Source organism: Lacerta agilis, chromosome 8 (assembly GCF_009819535.1).
Source record: "Lacerta agilis isolate rLacAgi1 chromosome 8, rLacAgi1.pri, whole genome shotgun sequence".
In the NCBI taxonomy this organism is placed as follows: Eukaryota; Metazoa; Chordata; class Lepidosauria; order Squamata; family Lacertidae; genus Lacerta; species Lacerta agilis.
Window position 1 is genome coordinate 83897076 of NC_046319.1, and position 23610 is coordinate 83920685.

General features: G+C 53.2%; 1 protein-coding gene across 1 annotated transcript; it reads right to left on the reverse strand.

Annotated features, from left to right (window-relative positions):
• Positions 1-3168: 3168 nt before the first annotated feature.
• On the reverse strand, positions 3169-20757 carry SHKBP1 (SH3KBP1 binding protein 1). Its single transcript, XM_033158647.1, has 18 exons — positions 20664-20757; positions 20403-20456; positions 19238-19283; positions 17892-17965; positions 16930-16988; positions 16558-16638; positions 15616-15786; positions 13755-13845; positions 13446-13636; positions 12939-13054; positions 11687-11774; positions 11003-11119; positions 9388-9558; positions 8474-8629; positions 8274-8370; positions 7308-7486; positions 5419-5551; positions 3169-4011 (listed from the first exon to the last, which is right to left on the reverse strand). The coding sequence occupies exons 1-18, from the start codon at positions 20732-20734 to the stop codon at positions 3615-3617; spliced, it is 2292 nt and encodes a 763-aa protein (XP_033014538.1). The 5' UTR covers positions 20735-20757; the 3' UTR covers positions 3169-3614.
• Positions 20758-23610: the final 2853 nt, after the last annotated feature.

Sequence of the window (23610 nt, forward strand, 5' to 3'; positions counted from 1 at the left end):
AAAACTTCACTCTTGCAGTTTATCACCACAACAGCTACTCATCACTTTGAGTTTCAGTAAAGCAAACAGTCTTAATTTGTCAGTGCCTAAATGATATTGAGCACCAGAACTACTTGGCCACAATAAGGAAATTCTGCCCATGGCATGGCTATCTCCCACCTTCCCATTTCGACTCTCCGGCACCCTATCTGCGTAACCGAGCAATCCTAAAATACAGACGCGCTTTTACTCTCGCAAGATTGAATGTCTTGCCCTCGGCTGGACTTGAGGGACGATTCCAACAGATTCTATGTCCCGAATCGGTGGCACATGCCCTCCTGGCTTGCACTCTTTATAAAGATTTGAGGAATGAGGTTATTGTCCACTTCGGGTCGCCCAGCCACTGCCCCAGTGTCCTTTCTCTTGGCAGATCAAGATGAGCAGCTGACAGCAAAGGTGGCAAAGTTTTTAGCAGGGGCAATCAGAATAAGGTCCACTATTTGTTTTTTTTATAAGAATTTATTGGCATTTTTCTATAACAAACATATACCCACACCCACACCTACAATAAACAAGTGCAGAACAAATAAAACAAATACAAACAATGTCAAGCTTTCTTATTGCATCTTTCTAGAAAAAAAAAAAAAAAAATTTCTAATTCCATATCTTGACTTTTGACTTCCCCTGCCTTTTCACCTTCGAGTTTGTATCCTTAGTCTATTTAATAACCATTTCTCCTACAAAAAAAAACATTAACTACAATTGTATAATTACATTCAATTATATCTTCAACAGTTGCTAAAAATGCATCATCATAATAATACCTCACCATTTAATCTTCTAAATCCATAAACTTAATCCACTTAAATTCACTTTGCTTATAGTCCACCTCATAAATCTTCTCAAATCATTCACATCTAATCTATCTCTTCTATCCTTAAGGTTGCTGCTAGTAACATAAAAACTTGAAATATCTCCATTCATGTTCAAATAAGAAATATAACAAAAAGTTGTTGACAGTATTCACCCTCCAATTTCAATTTACCATATCAGGCTGCATAAAGTTTTACTTAATGCTTCACCCCACACCCCCTCTGTCCATTATTCTTCTCCTAATGGCATCAGCACTGAACTTCCATATCTCTTCCCTCTCCAAGCGTCCACAGATCCAGGCACAGTCCAAACCTCTCCTTGCCGCGAGTTCAGAGGTGTCCATCTCATCATCTCTCAGCTTCTTCGGTTCTTTGTAACATTCCTTTTCTTCTTGTAAATACCTTAATTCTCTGTCCCTGGCCCCCGAGCTCACACCTCGGGGACTGGATATACGAAATCTTAACGTCGCCTTGGGGCTGCCACCCCCAAAAAGCGAATTTCTTCTCCGAAGTAGCTCATTCATTTCACTCCATCTTTGCATCCATCCTCTCAACTCTTTGGCAAGGCTTTCTTCCAAAGTATCAAAAGTTTTGTAAGCCTCCTCTGTGGGCAATTGGTTCCATTTCAGACCCCCACACAAGACTTTGACTTTTCTATAAAGCAGTTCCACCTTCAAGGCAGTGAGTCTCTGTTCGTCCGTTAGTCCAGAGTTCAGTGCCAGTTCAAGGACGAAACCCAGCATACTGGCAGAGGAGGAGGAAGTGGGTATCATATTTCTACTCCCCTCTTTGTTCGTCGCCATTTTCCTGAACTGGAGCGCAAATACCGCAACTTTAAAAGGAGATATTTTCCTCTAGTTAGCTTCCCAAAAGAAAAGTTTGCCAGTCTCCTGTGTCAATTTTAAATACATTGTAACCAGTTCTGTAGCAGCAATCGGTCAAACTGGTTAGATTCTTGAGCTCGAAGGGAGGGAGGGCAGGCTGCCATTCTCCTTCCCCCCGGATCGTTCCAAAAGCACGATTTCTAATCAAATTCTTTACTCACGACCACCGGGTTCTTTTAGCTCCATTCTTCACAGGTAGAACTTGGACGCTCACCGCGGGCTCTGTCGCCGCATTTGCATCCCGGTTGGGGCATGTCCCCGAAGCCCGGCTCCGTTTGCCCTTCACCCCCACTCCCCCTTTACAGGGGGGGCAAGGGAAGGGTTCAGAGCCTCCGCGGGCGCAGCCGGGGAGCCCAGGGTGCGGGACGCTCTTCCCGCACCCCAACCGGAGCCGCGCGCTGCGGTAGCGCGGCTCCTAACCCCCGGGATGGACAAGGCGCTTCGGACCCGAAGCAGCCTTCGACCACCCGGCGATGGCGTCGCCGCCGGAAGTCTAAGGTCCACTATTTGACTATTGATTCAAAACCCTAAGAGGTATTATATATAACTTGACTTTTTATTTCTATTCTTTGTATACTGTATTGTTGTTTTATTGCTGTGGCCGGTGGCTGACGCAAATAAAGATTCCTTCATGCATGCATGCACTGTGTGAAGAAGGGCTCCAGCCTTTTCTCCCTGGACTTCCCTGCTAACCCCCCAGGGGCTTGTGCGCTCTCCCACTCCAGACACCCCATTCCGCTCTGAGTGTCCTTCTGCCCCTCTCATCCTGCCCCACGTGCCTAGGACTCACATGCCCATCTCAACATGCTGAAGCCAAGGGCTCCGTCCTTCTGTGACATCACAGCAGCTCCACAGGCAGCCGCGGGGCTTGTTGTTCCTCCATCCCCACCGCATGGGCTCTGTGGTGTAGTGGTTAGTGTGCCAGGCTAGTCCCTTGGGGGACCAGGGTTCAAATCCAGCCCCTCAGCCAAACTCCTGGGTGAACCTGGGGGCCAGCTGCTGTCTGTTCTCAGCCTAGCCTACCTCGCAGGCTTGAAGTGGGGATTAAAGGAGGAGGGGGAGAGAACCACGTGCGCCCCCTTGGAGGAAAAGGTGGGGTATAATAAAATAATAATTACTTACACCCCTCCCATCTGGCCAGGCCTCCCCAGCCACTCTGGGCGGCTCCCCACAGAGTATTAAACATGCAACATTAAAAACTTCCCTAAACAGGTCTGCCTTCAGATGTCTTCTAAAAGTCAGATAGTTGTTTATTTCCTTGACATCTGGTGGGAGGGCGTTCCACAGGGCAGGTGCCACCACCGAGAAGGCCCTCTGCCTGCTATGAATGTAGCAATAAACAAGGAGGTATTCTGATGTTGGAATTCCTTCGTTTTCTTTTATTTCTTCTTCCTTTCTCCTGCTCCGCCCCCCCCCCCAAAGACACCCACAGAGGCAGCTTTCCACATTTTATTGCATGGCCAGTCTCAGACTGATACAAAAAAAAGAGAGGCATTATTGAGCTTTGGCTTGTCGGGGGGCAGGGGCGGGGGGAGGGAGACAACAGCCACCCAGCCACCCACTGGGCCTTCCCCACGGAGGAGGAGAAGGGCCCCCCCCATGGATGCTGCTGCAGACCTGTGCAAAATCCCTCGCTGGGGAGAAAAGCGCCCAGCGCCTGGGGGGAGGGAAAGGGGCAAGGAGACCCTGAGAGGACTGGAAGTCACTTGGGGACGGAGGTGCAAGCGTTTTGGGGGAGGCAGGAAGAAGAGGAGGGCCCAGAGGCCAGCCCTGCGCTCCTCCCCACGGCGGCGCAGGAGGCCGGAAGCAAAGGCTGCTCCCCCCCCACCGGCTGCACGGGGGTCTTTGGTCGGAGAGACGCGCCTCCTTTTGTGGAGGGTCAGAAGGAGGTCTCGCTGAGCCGCACTTTGGAGGGGGCCAGCGGGAGTGGAGGCTCGACGGATGAGGGGCTCGGGCTGGGGGGTCTTGGAGCCGCCGTGGCCCCCCCGCCAGCAGGGCCCCCGCCGCCACGCCTGGCCTTGGCACCCAGCTGCTGCTCCCTGGGGCCGCCGCTGGCAACCCACCGGGGGTCAGGCTGGGCCAGCCCAGAGGAGCGGGCAAGTTCCTGGCAACGCTCCACAAAGTTCCCGCCCAGGCGCCGCCGGTCCGGGTCTCCGCACTGCAGGTGGGGGGAGTCCAGGGGGGGCGAGTTCTCACGGCCGAAGCGGCAGGCGGGGGCTGGGGAACCCCTGGCCGCCTTGTCCCGGGGGCTGTCTGAGTCTTGGCCCTGGAGGCTGCTGGGAAAGAAGAAGCACAGGCAGGTTATTGGGGGGGGGATGCTCTGGAATGAAACGAAGAAGACCTTAAAACGGTCCGTTCCCCAAAGACCAGAAGCTCCAAAGAAGATGACGAAACTATTTCTGTATGGGGCAACAGCAGCTGGAATATCGTATGTGCAGAAATGGAAAGAAGAAAAGGTTGCAACGAAGGAAGAGCTGCTTCTGAAAGTAACGGATTCTGCAGAAATGGCAAAGCTGACAGTGAAATTAAGAGAACAAAGTGAGGAATTTTTATAGAAAAATGGAGGCCTTTTGTGGACTATTTTGAAAAGATATTACTGCCAAATGAAATTGTGGGCAGGAATTGAGATAAAAGCAGTGGAAGAAAAACGACAAAACAATTGTAATAAATATTGCAGTAAAAAAGATTTGAGTATAAACACAGTGGAAGTGAGGGTGGGAAGTCCGCTTAGGAAATAATAGAATTATTTGATTTGAAGGTTGTTGTGAAAATATTTGAAAAAACTTAATGAACCTTATATAGATATAATCTGTTCCCATGAAGGCTAGAGTCCCCTGAGGGACACAAGAAGGGCCCAGCTGCAGGATCAGGCCGAGGGCCCATCTAGCATAGCCTCCTCTTCTCACAACCAGACACCTCCAAGAGAAACCCCCAAACAGGATCCGAGTGTGAAAGTATTCTCCAACTGTTCCCCATTATCTGCTATTGAGAGGTAGACTGTTCCTGGGCATGGAGGATCTGCTATCATGATAGGCCTCCATAGGAAGAGCCTGGCAGCTGGATCAGGCCAAAGGGAGCCCATCGGGTCCAGCCTCCTGTGCTCCCCGTGGCCAGCAAGCAGGGGCACGCCAAGGGGGTGGTCAGGCTGGCCAAGGCCACCCAAAGCAAACTGGTTTGAGTTTCCTCTCCATGGTCTCTCCTGGCTTCAGAGGCACCGAGACATCTCCTTGCCAAGGGGGCAAGGGAGCCGGGTATGCCTCTGCCAACCAGATGCCTGTTAATGGAAACCTGAACACAAGAGCCCTCTTCCCTCCTGAGGTTTCCAGCAAGCGGCAGTCAGAAGAGGAACAGCACAGCCATCCATCCTGTCTCGAAGCCGCCCTTTGCCCTCTCCCCCTCCATGAATTTGTGCAACCCTCTTTTGAAGCCCCCCAGGCTGGTGGCTGCCACTTCCTCCGGTGGGAGGGAGTTCCACGGTTTAACTATGTATTGCTCAGGAAGATGCCACGCAGATCACGTGACTCACAGGAGTGCAACTGCCCTCCACTGCCCCTCGGGAAGAGCTGCTAGCCTGGAATTGCGAGCCCCCGACAAGGAGGCTGGGCTGGGCTGGGGGGTCGGCTTTCTCAGCCCTCCCTCCCTCGCCTTCCTCCACGCAGAGGCACGCCGGTGCCAATCTCTACCTGGTGCTGGCAGTCCAAGGAGCGTTGGCGGCAGCGAAAGGTCTGGCCGGGTTCGCCTCGAGGGAGTGCGAGAGAGCCAAGTCACACTGCTCCAGTTCCTGCAGAAGTTCCTCCTCCGAGAGACCCCCCACGTCTGAGGAAGGCAGGAAAATGGGGGGGGGGGGAGAGATGGAAGGAGGAATTTATTGGCACAGCAAGTGATCAGCCTGACTGTGCCCGGGGTTGGTGTGTGGCACAGCCATTGTAGGAAACTAACCCTGGGGAGGAACGGCTGAAGCAGGTGGGTGGGTTTAGCCTGGAAAAGAGGAGACTGAGAGGAGATCTGCACCGAAGAGGGAACAAGCTGGTTTCCTCCTGCTCTGAAGGGGAGGACTCGAACTCATGGCTTCAAGTCACAGGGAAGGAGATTCCGGCTCAACATCAGGAAGAACCTTCTGGGGGAAAGAGCAGTTCGGCGGTGGAACGGCCTCTCCTTCCTTGGAGGTTTTTAAGCAGAGGTTGGATGGTCATCTGTCCAGGATGCTTGAGTGGAGATTTCTCCATTGCAGGGGGCAGAACTAGATGACCCTTGGGGGTCCCTTCCAACTCTACAACATCAACTTCGCTGGACTGGTCATGTTGTGCGGATGCCTGATTATCATCTTCCAAAGCAACTACTCTTTTCCAAACTTTAAAATGGAAAGCGTAATGGTGGTGGTCAACAAAAGAGGTTTAAAGACTCTCTCAAGGCAATCCTTAAAAATGTAGTATAAACATTGACAACTGGGAAACACTGGCCTGCGAGCGCTCCAGTTGGAGAACAGCCTTTACCAAAGGTGTCATGGGCTTGGAAGACACTCGAATTCAGGACGCAAGGGAGAAATGTGCTAAGAGGAAGGCACACATGGTAATCCACACCGTGATCAACTCCTGCCCAGAAACCCACTGTGGAAGGATGTGTGGGTCCAGAATGGGCCTCCACAGTCACTTACGGACTCACTGTTCAAACCGTGTTCATGGAAGACAATCTTACTCGGCTACGAGGGATTGCCAGAGAAGACAATTACATGACTGTGATCTCGGGAGTGTTAGCATTTCACTCCTCCGTTGCTGGATGTGTGATTGTTACATGACATGTCTGTGTTTACTTTCTAGGCTTGGAAAGTGTGAGAACGGATGTCAGTCTTATCTCTCTTCCGCTGTGCTGTACTTTTCCTTACTCTCTCTCTCTCTTGGAGAATGTGACAGGGAGGTAGCCGTGTTGGTCTGCCATAGTCGAAACAAAATAAAAAATAAGGTGCTACTGGAAGGGATTTTAATATTTTTTTTCTCTTGGAGAAGTGAGAGGACGCCATGGTTGCTTTGTCCTGTATATATTGCTTAATAAATCACTTTGAATGCTCCACTCATGCTCCACGAATGTTTCTGCTATACTCTGCTGAGTGAGTATGCGCGTCTTTTGATGTGATTTGTGAATGCCGCAGGCTGCGCTTCATCAGGGAGACGCCTGGAGTGGTCTGTCTCATTCTGGGGGCTGCGTGTGCCCCCCAGGCGTGGTGGACTCTCCTTGGAAGTTGGGGGGCCACCTGTCAGGGATTCTAGAGCTGTGCTCCTTGCATTGCAAGGGGTTGGGCCAGATGACCCCTGGGGGCCTCTTCAAACTCTACGAGAAAAGCCACAGCCCAGAGAGGAAGCAAGAGAGGGCCAGAGTCTAAGTGCCCGGCGCTGCCTGACAGAATCCGGCCACGCCACCCGGCCTCCCCGTGGCTTCCAGACCCCCACATGGCTCTTCAGTTCATTCCTCTGCACATGGCTGCTGCCTGTGACAGGCACCAAGGCAGCTCCTGGGCCAGTGTGCCCTCCTGTGGGGGGACGACCAGCCCCGCTGCCCCCCGCCCTGCCTGGCTCACCTGCCGGCTGGCCCACCACCTCCATGGCGGTGGTGAGGTCCCACATCTGCAGGCTGCCGTTGCTGTGGCCGGTGAAGAGGTAGCGGCGGGGGCGGAAGCCGATGCGGCTGGAGCCCTCGCACTCCTGCACCGCGAAGGCCGTGATGGGGGACCCGTCGACAGAGCGCACCTCGCAGATCCTGCGGAGCGCAGGGGGGAGGAGAAGAAAGAGGTCAGGGACAAAGGGGGCCCATCCAGTCCAGCCTCCAAGCACCCTGAGAACCAAGGAATCAAGGTAGACTGCCTCTGGACCTGGAGGCTCCATGAGAACAGAGGAAGAGCCTGGCTCACCTAGGCCAGCATCCTGCTCTCACAGAGACCAACCAGAGGACCCTAATAATAATAATAATTTATTGTTTATACCCCACCCATCTGGCTGCCGCATTCTGGATTAATTCCAGCTTCTGGGTCACCTTCATAGGTAGCCCCACGTATAGCGCATTGCAGTAGTCCATGCGGGAGATAACCAGAGCATGCACCACTCTGGCGAGACAGTCTGCGGGCAGGGAGGGTCTCATCCTGCATACCAGATGGAGCTGGGAGACAGCTGCCCTGGACACAGAATGGAGCTGCGCCTCCATGGACAGCTGTGAGTCCAAAATGACCCCCAGGCTGTGCACCTGGTCCTTCAGAGGCACAGCTGCCCCATTCAGGACCAGGGAGTCCCCCAAACCTGCCCGCCCCCCTGTCCTCCCAAAACAGTCCTTCTGTCCCATGGGATCTGAGCCCAAGAGTATCCCTCTGTCCCCCTGCAGTTTGCAGCAACTGTGATTCAGAAGCATCACTGCCTCCGACGGTGGAGGGCAGAACAGAGCCGTCCCAGCTCGTATCCCTCAATAGCCTCTCCTCCCCCGTGAATCTGTCCAGCCCTCTTCCCAAGCCACCCCTGCGCTGCTGCTGCGCCAAGGAGGGCTTCCCCCGACCCACCTCTTGCCCGTGGAGGAGAGTCTCACGTAGAGCTTGCTGGCGTCTGGAACCACCCTCTGGAGGAAGACCTGCTGGTCGTCCCGCTCCCCAAAGGGGCCTGCAAGAGGGAGGGGAGGGGGGGGGTCACAGACCTGGCAAGGCAATGGCGGGGAGCCCCCTCGGGGGGGCCCGACCCTCCCCCCCAGCCAGCCCCCACTTGCCAATGTCGGTGCCGGCGCTGCAGCCCCCGTGCCCGTCCACCGACTCCAGGGCGAGGATCTTGAAGGAGGCCAGCGGGGTGGAGCCAGGCTGCGTGGAGATCATCCCGCGGAACCGAGTCACGGTCCACGTGCGGACGTGGTTGTTGTCAGCGCAGACTGGGAAGGAGAGAGGGAGAGGCGGTGGGGGAAGGAGACCTCTCCGTAAGAGGAGCCTGCTGGATCAGGCCAGCGGCCCATCCAGTCCAGCATTCCTGTCCTCGCAGTGGCTTACCTATTACCTAATAGAACCTCGGAATCAAGATAGGCTGCCTCGGGATCTGGAGGTTCTATCAGAACATAAGAAGAGCCCGCCTGCTGGATCCGGCCAAAGGGGCCCCTTCTAGTCCGGAGTCCTGTTCCCACAATGATTAACCAGGGGCTCATTATGGGAAACCTGCAAGCAGGACCCAAGCACAGGAGACAATCTCCCCTCCTGTGTTTTCCAACAGCTGATATTTGGGGGCATTGCTGCCTCTGACGACGGAGGCAGAACAGAGCCATTGCGGCTAGCGGCTGCTGCCAGCTCCGTCCTCCTCCTCCACGAGTCTGTCTAATCCTCTTTCATAGCCATTCCTGCTGGAGGCTCTCACTGCCTCCCTCCTGTGGGCGGGAGTTCCATAGATTAACTATGCACTGCACGAAGAAGGACCCCCCTTTCTTTCATCTGCCCTGAATCTTCCAACAATCTCTACAAGTTCTAGGGTTACGAGAGAGGGAAGAAAGCTTTCCCCTCTGCTTTCTCCTGGCCATGGATCATTTTAGACCCCTTGATCCTTTCCCCTAAGCTAAGCAGCCCTGAACGCCGCCGCCTTTTCTCGCAGGGGAGCGGCCTCATCCCCTTGACCGTTTCGGCCGCCCTCTCCTCTCCCCGGTACCTGAGATGAGGTGTCTCTCGGAGAGCATCACCTTCGTGACAGGGCTGCGGTGGACGGCAAAGGTCTGGAAGAGCTGGGGCCCCGAGCTGACTGTCTCCGGGTGCTGGACGATGACGCGGACCGTGCCGGAGCTGGTGCCGTAGGCAATCTCAATCCAGTTGCCGCTGTTGCCTGGGAGACAAGGAAGGGCCCCTGGGGTCACCTGGACTCACTCCGTGGCTCATGGCGGCCCATGCAGGACGGGGACCCAGAGGGGGATCCCCACCAGGTTGCGACTGGGGGGGGGGCTTTGCTGGATGGAGTGGGGCAGGGGACCCAGGACTCCCAGGTCCTCTCCAGGACACAACGCAGGGAGGGTTTGGAAGCCTCGGAGGAACAGCTAAGGGCGTTGGGGATGCTTAGCCTGGAAAAGGAGAGACTGAGAGATGACAGGAAAGCCGTCTTCAAATATCTGAAGGGTTGTCACACAGAACAAGATTGCTTCCTCCTTCTCCGGAGGGCAGGACTCGAACCTGTGACAAATGGTATGGTTTGTATGGAGATTGCTGAAGAACACCACAAGATGGATGTGATGCCAGGGAACTGTCCATGAACTGTGTTGTAAAAGCGCTAATGGAATGCGGAAAACATCATGTTTTGGCCAAAACAGTGTGTGCTGGGAATGGTACAGCACAGCACAGACAAGGAGGCATGGAGACGGGCTACACAACATGACCTTCGAGGTAAGACAAGAGTTGTGAGATGATGCCAAGGACAAGGAGTAAGGAGTAAGGAGTTGTGTGGTGCCAATAAGGTGGCAAAGCCCTCCAGCCTAAGATGTGAGCCAGACATTTGACAGCGCTGTTGTCTGTCTCCCGTGGCTCCTACTGAACCTGATCAATTCAGTGCAGGGTGAAGAGTGGTATGGAAGGATGGTGGAGTGCATGTTCCTTGTCTTGACATGGGAATTACTTGTGAATCAATAAAACAATATTATAGAGAAAATCCAATATTGGTTGTCTGAGGTTGACTTGTGCCTTCCTTCCTAGAGTGTACTGGGTCTCATCTACGTTAAACAGCTAAACAGATTAAAATAACTCAATTGGTCATTACAAACCAACGGATTCAAAAGGCAATAAAGGAGATTCCAGAGTCATGGATGGAACCACAGAATCACAGAGCTGGGAGGGAAGCCCAGGGGCTCCAAGCGCCTGCAAGGCAGGAACAAACACACATGGTCCCATCTGACCAAACATTAGGAAGAACTTCCTGATAGCCAGAGCTGTTTGGGAAGGGGAGGTGGCGGCCTCTCCTTCCGTGGAGGTTTTTAAGCAGAGGTTGGATGGCCAGCTGTCAACTTTCCCCTTTTTTGCGGGAAATTCCCTTATTCCAGCGCCGTTTCCCACTCCATAAAAAGGCAAGGTTGATAGCTATGGCCGTTTCCCAATGCCAAAAAAGGAAGGTTGACAGCTATGGTTGGACTAGATGGTCCAACTCTATGATTCTAGGATGGGAGGGCTGCATTACTGAAGCAAGTAGAGGAGAAGGGGAAAGAAGGGCTAGCTGCCCGGATCCCCCTTGCCCAGCTCTGAAGGCAGAGATGGGGGGGCGGGGGGGAGGGAGGAGAGCCCCTTACTGCTCTTGGGCGTCAGGTAGACACTGAGGGCGGTGATGGCATCCTCCGAGGGATCGCGATAGAGCTCCGTCACCAGGAGGTCGTTGTCCTTCATGCGCAATGGGAACTTCTGCACATCTAGGCGGATAATAATAATAATTATTTATTATTTATACCCCGCCCATCTGGCTGGGTTTCCCCAGCAACTCTGGGCGACTTCCAACAGAAGGTTAAAAATACATTAAAACAGCAGTCATTAAAAACTTCCCTAAACAGGGCTGCCTTCAGATGTCTTCTAAAAGTCTAGATTTATTTCCTTGACATCTGATGGGAGGGCGTTCCACAGGGCGGGCGCCACCACCGAGAAGGCCCTCTGCTTGGTTCCCAGTGAGGGAACCAACAGAAGACCCTCGGAGCTGGATGATGGGGGGTGGAGACGCTCCTTCAGGTCTACTAGGCCTTTGAGGCCGTTTAGGGCTTTCTAGGTCAGCACCAACACTTTGAATTGTGCTCGGAAACGTACTGGGAGCCAATGTAGGTCTTTCAAGACCGGTGTTATGGGGAGAGGAGAAACCGCGTGGAGTTTGGGTGCCCCGTCCGCTTGGCCCTCGTCTTTCCCTCCATGCAGAAGCACAGGCTCCCCATTGGCCCTGGAAAGGGCTGGATGAGACCTCCGTGCCAAGGAGCCCCCTTCCCATCACTCACCTACATAGTAGATGGACCCGTTGTTGCACCCCAGGAGCAAGAAGGAGCCGGCCGCGTCATAGCTGTTGATGGGGACCATGTCCTGAGTCTGTGGGGGCGGAGGAAGGGGGAAAGCAGTGAGAAAAAGAACCGGGAGGCGAACACAAGGCAGACAGCAAGCTAATAGCCATCTCCAAATATCTGAAGGTCTTGTTTCCTGCTGCCTCAGGGGGCAGGACCTGAACCAACGGCTTCCAATTGAAAGAAAGGCGATTCAGACTAAATCTTAGCAAGAACTTTGGGAAGATCCATTTGACAGTGGGACAGACAACCTGGGAAGGGGATGGGCTCTCCTTTGCAGGAGGGCTTGAAACAGAGGTCAAGTGGCCTCTGTCGTGGATGTTCTAGCTGCAATCCTACGACATTCCTTGTAAAGCTAGAGAAGACATGTGAGGGAATGTTTGGTCCAGCCAGTTGAAACTTCCTGTTCCTCCTGGCTGGAGCACCCCTCCTTTGCATGTGATAGAAGGTGGGCGTGACCTCACCTGTCCAGGTAACAAAAGGACAAGGCACGCAGCACCCTTCTCTCTTCTTTTTGCCTTCTTTCTTCATTTGACCAGCTTTTAGCTCTGCTAGCTCTCAGCAGTGCTAGCAGAAGCACTGGGATTATTCCCCCATATGGGGCAGATCCACATGTACATATTTGTAACTAAGTCTGCCTTCAGGAATCCAACTGTGAACTGGTGTAAGCCAGCTTCTTTTATTGACTTTGAATAAGATTGTGGCGTCTTTATTCTTTTAAGAGGGATTCAAGGGAGCTTACCTGGAACGTGCAATTCAACCTGAAACAGACTGAATTGTATAATAGTGAGAGGCTCACACGAGCCTGCAACCAGCTATCTGTTCTGCATGTAAAAGGGGGAATGTAACTCTGCTAAGTAAAGGAACTTGCAACGCAAGTTAGGAAGGATATTAATAAACAATATATCCTCTCCTGCCACCCTGAACATTTCCACAGGAAAAGCCACGGGGAACAATTCAGAAAATAAATACAGTATATCAATAGTCGCTTTCAGGGGGAAAAAGACTTGACCTGCTTTGGGTCACCCCAAATACCCTTGGCTCTGTTCTGCGCCCCTGCCTACCTCCCAGCAACCTCCTTTTTCTCCCCCGACCGGATGCTGCCGACAAGCTCTGGAGGCGGCTTTCAGGAGAGGAAGTCTGCAGCCGCAGCCCCTGCCACCCTTCACCCAGAGACCGGGCGCCTGCCCACCTGCCAGTGTTTGGTGACTGCGTTCCAGACGCCAATCTTTCCCGTGTGGCTGGTGGCGATGAGTTGGCTGCCCACGAAGAACAGACCCTCCACAGGGACCCCTAAGTGGAAGACACCTAGTGGGGAGAGAGAGAGAGAGAATCCGAGGAACATTCCCGCCAGATCAGACCAGGATAAGAGGGCCAAAGGGGAAGTCCAAAAGTGGGGCATGAAAGGGACAAGGGGGGGGCCTCCCCCCAACCTCCAGAGGCAGGAGGTGTAGCCTTTGGGGCACCTAGACCCACTCATCTAGTGCCCACCCCCACATCACCTGCTAGAGCACACTGGGCTTGGGGCTGGGACAATGCCAGGGGACAGCAGGGCTTGGGGGCTGAAGCTCCTCGAGACTGGACCTATGTGCCTATTGGAGTGTCCATTCCACCTGGCCCTGTGCAACGCCAGTGCCTATGAGCTCCCCCAAACTGTTCCCGCCCTGAAGCGACCCCCGGAGGGGCTGCCAGGTCTCACCAATCTCTGTGCCGTTCCCGTCGGGCTGCAGAGCCCAGAGGAGGATCTCGCTGCAGGAGGCGGCCGCCACCATCTTGTCGTTGTCCCCCAGGGAGCCCCCGAGCACCCGGGCGTTCAGTGCCACCCGCTCAATGACCCAGTCCAGGCGGGGGCTGCAGAAAGCCAGCTGCCAGCCAGAAGTCTCTTTCATCCTATGGGGCAGAGAGAGCAGTCAGGCAGGGGGTGGGGGGCCTGGGAAGGAGGCGGCTCTCGGCCCCCAGAGCCTCTAGCAGAACCTCCGGGCTGGGGAGGCCCAAGAGGGTCACTCACCGGTAGCAGACGAAGAACTGAGCAAAGGCCACTGCGATCCAGTTGTGGTGCCCGCACACCAGGCGCACCACGCCAGGGTCACCCGTCCCTCCTGGAGGAAAGGGGTGGACACAAAGAGAGACACTGAGCAAGGCCCCCTCCCCTTGTGGGAAATCCCCCTTCTGGCATCCGCAGCCAGTGGAAAAGTGGAACTGGGGTCATCACAGGCCAGCTCCCCAGCCTTGCCTGGTCAGATCCCCAGGGATAAAGATGCCCCATTTGGGATGCATGTGGGATGTGATACATAAGTAGCAGTCAAGTACAACATTCCTTGTTTTCCTAGAGTGGACATGCGGGGGAATGTTTGGTCCAGCTAGTCAAAAACTGTTTCCTCCTGGCTGGGATATACTTCCTTTGCATGTGACTAGAGGTGGTCATGACCTTACCTGCGTAGGTAACAAAAGGGACAAGGCACGCAGCACTCTCTCTTTCTTTGACTTCCTCCCTCGTTGGAGCAGCTTTTCAGCTAGAGATGCTCTGTTGGCTTCCAGCCAACAGAGGACACTGGGATCATCGCCATATAGGATAGGTCCACATGTATAACTAAGTCTGCCTTCAGGGATCCAACTGGGAGCTGATGATGCTGTGAGTAAACTTCTTTTATATACTTTACACAAGATTGTGGCGTGTTTATTCTTTTAAGAGGGACATAAGGGAACTTGCCAGGAACTTAATAGAGGCTTAAACAGATTGAAATTCCTAGGTGTCAGAAAAAGGATATTTATGTCTGCAACTTATGTATGTAAACTTCTTTTATATACTTTACACAAGATTGTGGCGTGTTTATTCTTTTAAGAGGGATATAAGGGAACTTACCAGGACCTAATATTGTGTTACAGGAATTTCCCCGAACCACCCAGTTCCACAGGCACTACACTCACACACACACGAGTGAAAATATTTTTTTATATATGGTGGTTCTGTTATAAATTCCTATAAATTCAACCGTATGTCAGATCTGGGCCGTTCTACTTTTGTTGTTCTCCATATTAAGAGGGCTGTCAAAGGGGGGAGGCCTGGTGTGCTCGCAGGGCAGCCATAATCTCCCAGGCGTACCAGCACGTGCACAGCGGAGCCCTGCCAGAGGATGTGCCCACTCCAAACTGCCAGACGATGGGTCATTTCCCTCACAAAGGACCCACCACCTGAAATGGATTGAGGATTGAGCCGGGGCTAGAACAAAGGGCAGCCATTAGCCCTACCTGGCCAAGGCAGAAACTTCAAAACATTCTTTTGTTTTGTAGATATGTGTGCCTGGGAGGGGTTCAAGGAGGGATGGCATAGGTGTCAAGACACTCAGGTTACCTCCCTTGACCCTCCCAATTTGTGATGTATCTATGATGTAGTAGTGATGTAGTTTGGGGGTGTTACTTGGGGGATTAGTAACTAATAAAAGTTGGGTTCTCTTCCTGTTCGGGGGTGTGTGTGTGCCATCTTGTTCCACCTGGTGGCGGGTGGGAGCCCTGTCGCGACAGTCTTCAATTAAGACCAAGCCTACTGGCTGCTGTTTTGCTCTGGCATTCCTGGCTGGTGTCCTTGTTTTTTTGTCCAAGGGAGCCCTCAGATTTCTTCTTTAACAATTGAGAGGCTTACACAAGCCTGCAACCAGCTATCTGCTGTGTGTTTAAAAGGGGAATGTGAAACTCTGCTAAGTAAAGAAACTTGCTAGCACAAGTTAGGAAAGATATTAATAAACAATGTATCCTCTCCTGCCTCCCTGAACATTCCCACAATGCACACAGCACCTGAGACCCAGACCCAAACTCCATCCAGCCGACAGCCCCTGCCCCTTGATCCCCCGTCTCCCTGGAGGGGCACGTACCTGTGGCTGAGGCCCTCTCCTCCAGCAGCCGCCCCAGGAGCCCTGCATTCCCAAGGTTGGGGGGCATGGTGTTGCTCCGGCGCACCAGGCCCCGCTCTGAGAGGTTCCCTGTGCGGGCTGCCAGCTGTGCTCCCGTGACGCTGTGGCGGTTCCTCCGCTTGGCAGGGAAGACTGGGAAGGAGAGGAGGGGCGAGGATGGCTGAGCAAGAGGGCAAGGTGGGGGGGGGGAGGCAGAGCCACCCCAGCCTTAGTCATGGGCACCGGGACCTCCACCCCCAGCCCAAATTACTGCAGCACAAGGGAGGGCTGGCCAGCATATCCCGCCTTTGGTGCTCAGAGGCCAGCACTGGTTGCCCATTTGCCGTGGGCTGCTCAAGGTGTTAGTATTAGTACATAAATCCCTTAGCCACTCAGGACCAGTTTACCTGCAGGATCTCCTCACCCCACTTTGACTGGCGGAACTGGCACCACTTACAGGCGCCACATAATCCCTGTTCCGCTTTTATAAGAAATCACTCTTTTAGTCTGGCAGCACCTGGACTTTGGAACTCCCTGCCCCTTGATGTCAGGCAGACACTCTTTTGGGCGCTTGCTAAAATCATTCCTTGCTTAGACAAGCCTGCCAAGGCACTAAGAAAGTCAATGCAAGTTTCAATCTGCTTTGTATGTTTTAAAGCATTGTAGATTTTGCTTGATAACATTGTTTTATCCTTTCATAAACTGCTTTGGAACTTACTGATCAATCAAGTGGTGTGCACATTTTATGGAATACGCCGCGCGCGCACAGAAGCGTTCTGCACATTTTGCGCATGCGCAGAAGCGCGCTCTAGTTCCAGACTTTTCGGAGTGTGAACAGATCGTGTCCGCAACTAGAGGTACCACTGTAAATAAGTAAACTCAAAGTCCCGCAAAGCCCCCCCCCAGGTGTACCCTCCCTCTTACCTGGTGGCGGCAGGTAGCCGTTGAAAAGGACGCTCCCGCAGGACGAGCGCTCCAGCTCCTCACGTAACTGCAGGCGGCGCACTAGACACAAGGGGAGCAAGGAAGAGGATCAGATCGGTCCACCGTGGTCTTTGACCCTGGGTGGGCACTGAGGCCCCATGCCCACCCAGCTCTGTTGCCTCTCTGGAGGTGGCTCCGGGGGGGGGGGGAACAGAAAATTAAAGCAGGGAGGGCAGTGTCAAATCCCAAAGGCACCAACTATTTGGGACCACAACATGGTGCAAGCCCCACCCACCCCCAAAATTCAGACTTTGCAAAAACAACAACAAACCCCGTACTGCCCAGGCAAGTCTGATGCCCCTTTGTGCATACCTAGTGGTGTGATCCCGTAGAATTGCGCTTCGTGTAGGAGCAGTGAAACGTTGGTCCTCCTGGGGGCACAAAATGCAAGGTCACCAGGGAGCCTCATCCGCCCCCCCCCCCAGTTTGCATGGCAGACACCCACCCCATTTGCCAAAAAGACCAGAGGGAAACTGAGGGCTAGGAAGAAACGTTGAAGCGTTCGTAATTTTTTGTTTAGAGAACTGTCAAAAAGAGGTGGCACGACAGAGGTTTATAAGATTACGCATGGCGTAGAAGAAATGGGGACAGAGAAATTGTTCTCCGTCACTCCTAACTCTAGAACACTTGGACATGCAGTAAAGCTGAATTCTGGGAGTTTCAGGACAGAGAAAAGGAAGGCCTTCTTCACACAGCAGAGTTAAACTGTGGAACTCTCTTCCCCAGGAGACAGCGATGGGCACCAGCCTGGATGACTTTACAAGAGGACTGGACAAATTCATGGCGGAGAGGGCTCAGATTTCACTTGTCGGTTTTCCAAAAGCAGCATCTGTCTTAGGTATCATTTGTCACAAAACAGGGAAAGGGTGCAGGATATTTTCTATGAGTTCTGGGTGCGGTTTTCCAGGCTAATTAGGCACAGCTGGTGATGTGCAGAAAGAGAGAAGAAGTTGCAGTTTGCAACTGCCTGCAGAAAGAGAACACCCACCTGCTTTGTGTTTGTTGTTTGTATAGCCGTAATAAAACTCTTGTTTGAGTATTTTACACCAGTCTCATGGTTCTGTCGTCTGCCACCAGGGAAAATTCGCCTCCAATAATCTGGTCAGCCACTGTGAGAACAGGATGCTGGACCTGATAGGCCATTGACCCGATCCGGCACAACCTGCCTCCCAAGGAATCTCAGAAGAAAGTGCTAGAACAGTGGAGCACCAACATAGACCCCCCCCCGGCTCCATGCCCAGCCTAGAGAGGCTGCTGAGCTCTTCCTACCGCACCTGATGTCAAGCTCTTTGGTCCGGAGGAAGTTGAGGATGGGGGCAAAGATATCGGGGTCTCGGTCGATGAAGATCTAGGAGGAAAGAGACAGGGGGTGTTTGGCTGAAGACTCACACCAAGGCAGCTCGCAGTGTGTCCCAAAAATGCAACATCTGCTCACTAAGCCCCAGTGTGACCGCAGCCCTGGGAAGAGAAGCTGCTCAAAGAGTCTGATGTGAAAAGGGGGATGAAGGCCAGCGTAGCAGACAGAAAAAAAAAACCAGTTTGTGTGCTGTGAAGGGAGGGCACCATCCCAGCTGACATCCTCTGCTGCCAAGGTCAGCTTACAATTTATGTATTCACTTCATAACATTTATATACCACTTGATTGTCAAAAAACCTCAAAGTAGTTTTCCAAAAAATAAAATAATAAAAGTATCACTGAGAAAAATGAGCAGCAATCATTTAAGACATTCAAAAAGTTAAACTAACAATAGACTAAATAAGTAAAAAAATAAAATAAAGTCCAGTAGCACCTCAGAGACCAACTAAGGTGCTACTGGACATTTTTTAAAAAAATTTATTTATTTTGACTGTGTTAGAACAACATGGCTACCTAGCTGAATCTAACAATAGACTAAAAAGAGATCAAAACTCACACCAACTTTCTAAGGATCTGAACAGGCTGGTCTAAACAAAAATGTTTTCAGCAGGTGCCAAAAAGACAATCATAATGCTTGCCTGATGTCAATAGGCAGGGAGTTCCAATGCGTTGCCACACTAAAAGATTGCGTTCTTACCAATGTGGCACCTGTAGTAGTGCCAATTCCACAAATCAAAACTTGTTTATGCTTGCGCCCCATCTTGAGAAACGCTGCCTTGAGGCAAGCTCCACGGGAACGAAGCCCAGAGAAGCTCTTGGGGAAGAAGTCTCATTCTCCCCATTTAGGCAGATGTGCTGGGTGTTCATTTCACTTAATTCCTCACAGCACAGATAAGGAACATGGGGCCTCCAGACATTAGGAAGAACTTTCTGACGGCAAGAGCCATTTGACGGAGGGACAGACTCCCTCGGAAGGTGGCAGACTCTCCTTCATTGGAGGTTTTTAAACAGAAGCTGGACGGCTACCCATCAGGGATGATTTAGCTGCTACTCCTGCATTGCAGGGGGCTGAATGAGATGACCCTTTGGGGTCCCTTCCACCTTTAAAATTCTATAATGGAACCCAGCTCCCATCAGCCCCTGCTAGCGGGTTGATGGGAGCTGCAGTCCAAGAGGGCACCAGGTTAGCTACCCCTCCTGCCACACTGTGCGCCACCCTCATCCTGCTCTCCAGGAACAGAAAAGGATCACAGAGCCACTCACCGCCCCCGTTTCATCCTTCAAGGTGGAGATCCGTCCACTGAGGAGGCTACAAGTCAAACAGATGCAGGTGAGGTTTCAGGGCTGCTGCTGAATCAGAAAAAGCGAGGCTGGAGAGGCAGCAGCGCCCCAAAGGCCTGTGCTCAAGGTGGCCAGGCAGACGAGTCAGGCTGGCTTCCCCTGTCGCCACTGAACATGTGACCTCTCCTCTCATCACGGAGACCGGGGCCCTTGGCTGTTCAGAGGCAACTCTGCAGGGCAACCCAGGAAATGGGGCTCTTGGGGGCTGAGCATTCTGAGCCTCCTCCCAGCAACAACACCCCCCCGGGGGGGGCAAGGGGAGACTGCCTGGCGCTCCCCCTGAAATGCCTGACGTGGCCTCCAAGTCCAGGAGAGAGGCGCCCTGCAGCCCAGCCAGCATGCTCTGGGCAGGGGCCCCTGGGCCTTCTCCCTTCCTCAAGGGCCAAAGTGGACGGGGCTACTTGGACTACTGCCATGCGCTCTACGTGGGGCTACCTTTGAAGGTGACTCGGAAACTACAATTAATCCAGAATGCGGCAGCTAGACTGGTGACTGGGAGCGGCGGCCGAGACCCCATAACACCAGCCCTGAAAGACCTACATTGGCTCCCAGTACGTTTCCAAGCACAATTCAAAGGGTTGGTGCTGACCTTGAAAGCCCTAAATGCCCTCAAAGGCCTACTATACCTGAAGGAGCATCTCCACCCCCATCGTCCATCCTGGACACTGAGGTCCAGCTCTGAGGGCCTTCTGGCGGTTCCCTCGCTACGAGAAGCCAAGTTACAGGGAACCAGGCAGAGGGCCTTCTCGGTAGTGGCACCCTCCCATCAGATGTCCAGGAAATAAACAACTATCTGACTTTTAGAAGACATCTGAAGGCAGCCCTAGTTAGGGAAGTTTTTAATAGCTGATGTTTTATTCTGTTTTTAATCTGTTGGGAGCTTCCCAGAGTGGCTGGGGAAACCCAGCTGGATGGGCGGGGTATAAATAATAATTTTATTATTATTATTATTATTATTATTATTATTATTATTACCCTGCCCATCCGGCTGGGTTTCCCCAGCCACTCTTATAATTAGGGGTGTAAATGATCAAAGAGGATCGAAGGGGCTCTTCTCCCCCACCCCTCCCCCACCCCTCCTGGGCACCTGGAAAAGAAGGAATCCGGGATCCAGGTGAGGGTCTGGCGGGAGGTGCTGAACCTGCAGAAAAAGGAGGAGGAGGAGGAGGGAGGGCCGTGAGCGCAGGCCGGGCAGAAGTTCCCCGAGCAGGAAAGCGGCTGCCAGTCCGCGCGGGCGCCATGAGGACTAGCGCCTTGGCTGGTCTTTCCAGGGCCTCCCCCTCCCCCCGTCAAGGGGGCGTGGCCAGGGCGGTTTCCATGGCGACGCCGACCCCCCCCCCCCACTCGCCTCCGGCCGCCCACGTTCAGCTGCACGAGCTCCGCCCCTCCGCCCGCTCGACTCGCCGCCGCCGCCGCCATCGCCTGCCGCTGCCGGAGCCGCCACCGGCTCCCTTCCGGGCTCAGGGCCGCTTCCGCGCGCTGCCCCGCCTCCGCCGCGACGCCATTGGACGCAGGGCAGCTCCAGGCCCGCCTTCCACTGCCGAGGCCCCGCCCTCCTCCGAAACCTATTGGCCGGACCGCGTCCCCGCCGCTGCATTGGCTCCCAGGACGGCGGAGCCCGCCCTCCCTCTCTCTCCCCATTGGTCACGTGCGGACGTGCGATTGGGTGAGGTTCCTCCGGGCGGAGCCCTTGGCATAAACAAACGGCGGTCGCCTCCGCTCATTGGCCCCACTCGTCCCGCCTCGCTATTGGCCGCGTCGCTTGGGTCTTCGTGAAAGAGGGGCGTGCCGGGGTCAAGGGTCGCGGACCCGGGGGGGTCAAAGGTCAAGGGCAGGAAGGGGTGGAAGGCGCAGGTGGGATCCCCTCGAAGGGGCGACGAGCCTCCAGGACCAGCGGCAGTCTACCTTTCTCTCCCGGGGGGGGGAACCTCCAGCTGCCCAGAGGCAGGAAGCTCGGCGGGGGGATGCGCCCTGGGCCCTCATGGCCCCCTAACTATCATGGCTGTGAACTTAATTTGCATGCCGTCCTTCGCCCTCCATCTGGCAGGGATTGATTCCTCAGCCGCTCCTCTTCTTCTTCTTCTTTGGCGGTCCCTCGTAGCCGAGTAAGATTGTCTTCCACTAACACGGTTTTAACAATGAGTCCTGAAGTGACTGTGGAGGCCAGTTCTGGATCCACACGTCCTTCCACAGTGGGGACAGAGGTTTCTGGGCAGGAGTTGATCACGGTGTGGATTTGCCAAGCGTGCCTTCCTCTTAGCACGTTTCTCCTTTGCGTCCTGAGTTCGAGTGTCTTTAAAGCCCATGACACCTTTGGCAAAGGCTGATCTCCCATTAGAGCGCTCACAGGCAAAGGTTTCCCAATTGTTGGTGGTACATTTTTTTAAATTTGCCTTGAGAGATTCTTTAAACCTCTTTTGTTGACCACCAGCATTATGCTTTCCATTTTTAAGTGAAGCTGTCAGCCACTCTAGGTACAGGTGGGTAGCCGTGTTGGTCTGCCATAGTCGAAACAAAATAGGAAATTCTTTCCAGTAGCACCTTAGAGACCAACAGTTGGTCTCTAAGGTGCTACTGGAAAGAATTTCCTATTTTGTAGCCACTCTAGGGAGAGCCAGCAGATCCTCCCCCTGGAGAGGAGGGCGGGAGCAGACTCATTTGGCGCACGTGACTCCCCACCCCCCAAAAGAACAACAGGAGCTGTAGTTGAATCAGGGTGCTGGGAATTGTAGCTCTGAAACTACAGTTCCCCCAAATCCTGAATGCCAGTTTCAGGAGAGAGGGTGGCCCCTCCTGGGCTCCCCGGAGACATTCGCCTGGTGGGTTTCTCTGGCGGGAAACACAATTAGACAGGCACCGCTTCCCCTGATCCTGAGTGACTGTTTTTCCGGTGTGGCAGCAAAAAGTGCCTTCTCTCACCCTCCTCTGCAAAGCTTGGAGGGGTTCCTCCTCAGGCCCTCAGCTCAGCTCCCTTTGAATCCCGCAGCATATAAAGACCATCCCATTGAGTATCCATAATTACAACAATCCTGTGGGGCAGGGTAGCAAGTGGCCCATGTTCAGTCTTTGGACAGGTCAGCAACTCTGGGGTGGAGGGTTCAGTCCACAGCAGGCAGCATCTGCTACCTATCTGCAACTAGGCTCCTTAGAGACTGCTGGTCTGAAACCCTGCCATTCAGTTGGCCAAGGGGTCCTTTGTCTCAGCCTCTGGGTGTGGTTGTGCAATTCAACCTTCCTGCTCCTGCTTGGATTTCCTGGTAACAGTAGACAGTACGGAGGCAGATGTTGTGGGATAACTAGCATCATATACCAGACATGCCTAAGTCTAATTAATGCACGAAGGGTTTAAGGCCATAGAGTGAACTGTCCAGCCAGGCTTAGCTAGGTCACTGCCCCTCACCTTTGGGAGGAAATGGACAAACAAATTATTGCTGTACTTCAGAAGCTCCGTGTGTAACAAGGTCTGAGCTTGGAGCTTGTTGCTCCAGGCTCAGACCACGTGGCTGTAATAAGCTTTTATTGATTTCCTATCATGCTGATAATTTAGGAACTTTCACCACTGCAACTAAACCAAATTTTACTGCCTGTGTTTTATGACCAATGTGTGGAAAAGCACATGAATCAGACCTTTGGAGAGTTTGTAAGTAAACAATTAACTTACTAAACGTGTGGTATTTTTCTATGCTGGGGAAGAGGTGAAGAGGTGAACTTTGGAAGGAACTCACAAGGGCATCACTTAAAGGCCTAACAGCCGAAATGTCCACACTTTACCTTGCTGCATGCTTTGTGATTTTAAATCTTTGCCGGGGTTCTCTCACCAAAGGGACTTGCTCCAAACATTGATCTTGGCATCCAGGAATTCTCCTTTTTATATACCTATTTATTCCTTGCCACCAGCAGATGGACCAACGGTCAGACTTGGTAAAAGGCAGATTCCTATGTTAAGAATGTAAGAGGAACCTGCTGGATCCGGCCTATGGCCCATGGGGCCCAGCATCCTGTCCTCACCGTGGCCAAGCAGATGCCCAGTATAGGAAACCCACAAGCATGACCCAGACACAAGAACCTTCTCCCCTCCCCGGGTTTACAGCAACTAGTATTAAGGAGCATTCCTGCCTCCGTGAATTTGTCCAATCTTCTTTTAAGGCACCTAGCAAGAAAGAGGCATGGCAACAGAGCGGAGAGGGGCACCCAGAAAATGCAGAGCAATAGCAAGGGCTCGGGTCTAGCACAGGGTGTGGGATGTGATGCATAAGTAGCAGTCAAGTACAACATTCCTTGTTTTCCTAGAGTGG

What these genes read in the sequence shown, in the direction of transcription:
- SHKBP1 (XM_033158647.1), bottom strand. Translation starts at nt 20,734, where the DNA reads ATGGCGGCGGCGGCGGCGAGTCGAGCGGGCGGAGGGGCGGAGCTCGTG. An exon ending in CGGGTCCATCTACTATGTAG is followed by an intron (nt 11,120 to 11,686) that starts GTGAGTGATGGG and finishes TTATCCGCCTAG; the next exon opens with ATGTGCAGAAGTTCCCATTG. An exon ending in CTACCTGACGCCCAAGAGCA is followed by an intron (nt 9,559 to 11,002) that starts GTAAGGGGCTCT and finishes CTTGTCTCCCAG; the next exon opens with GCAACAGCGGCAACTGGATT.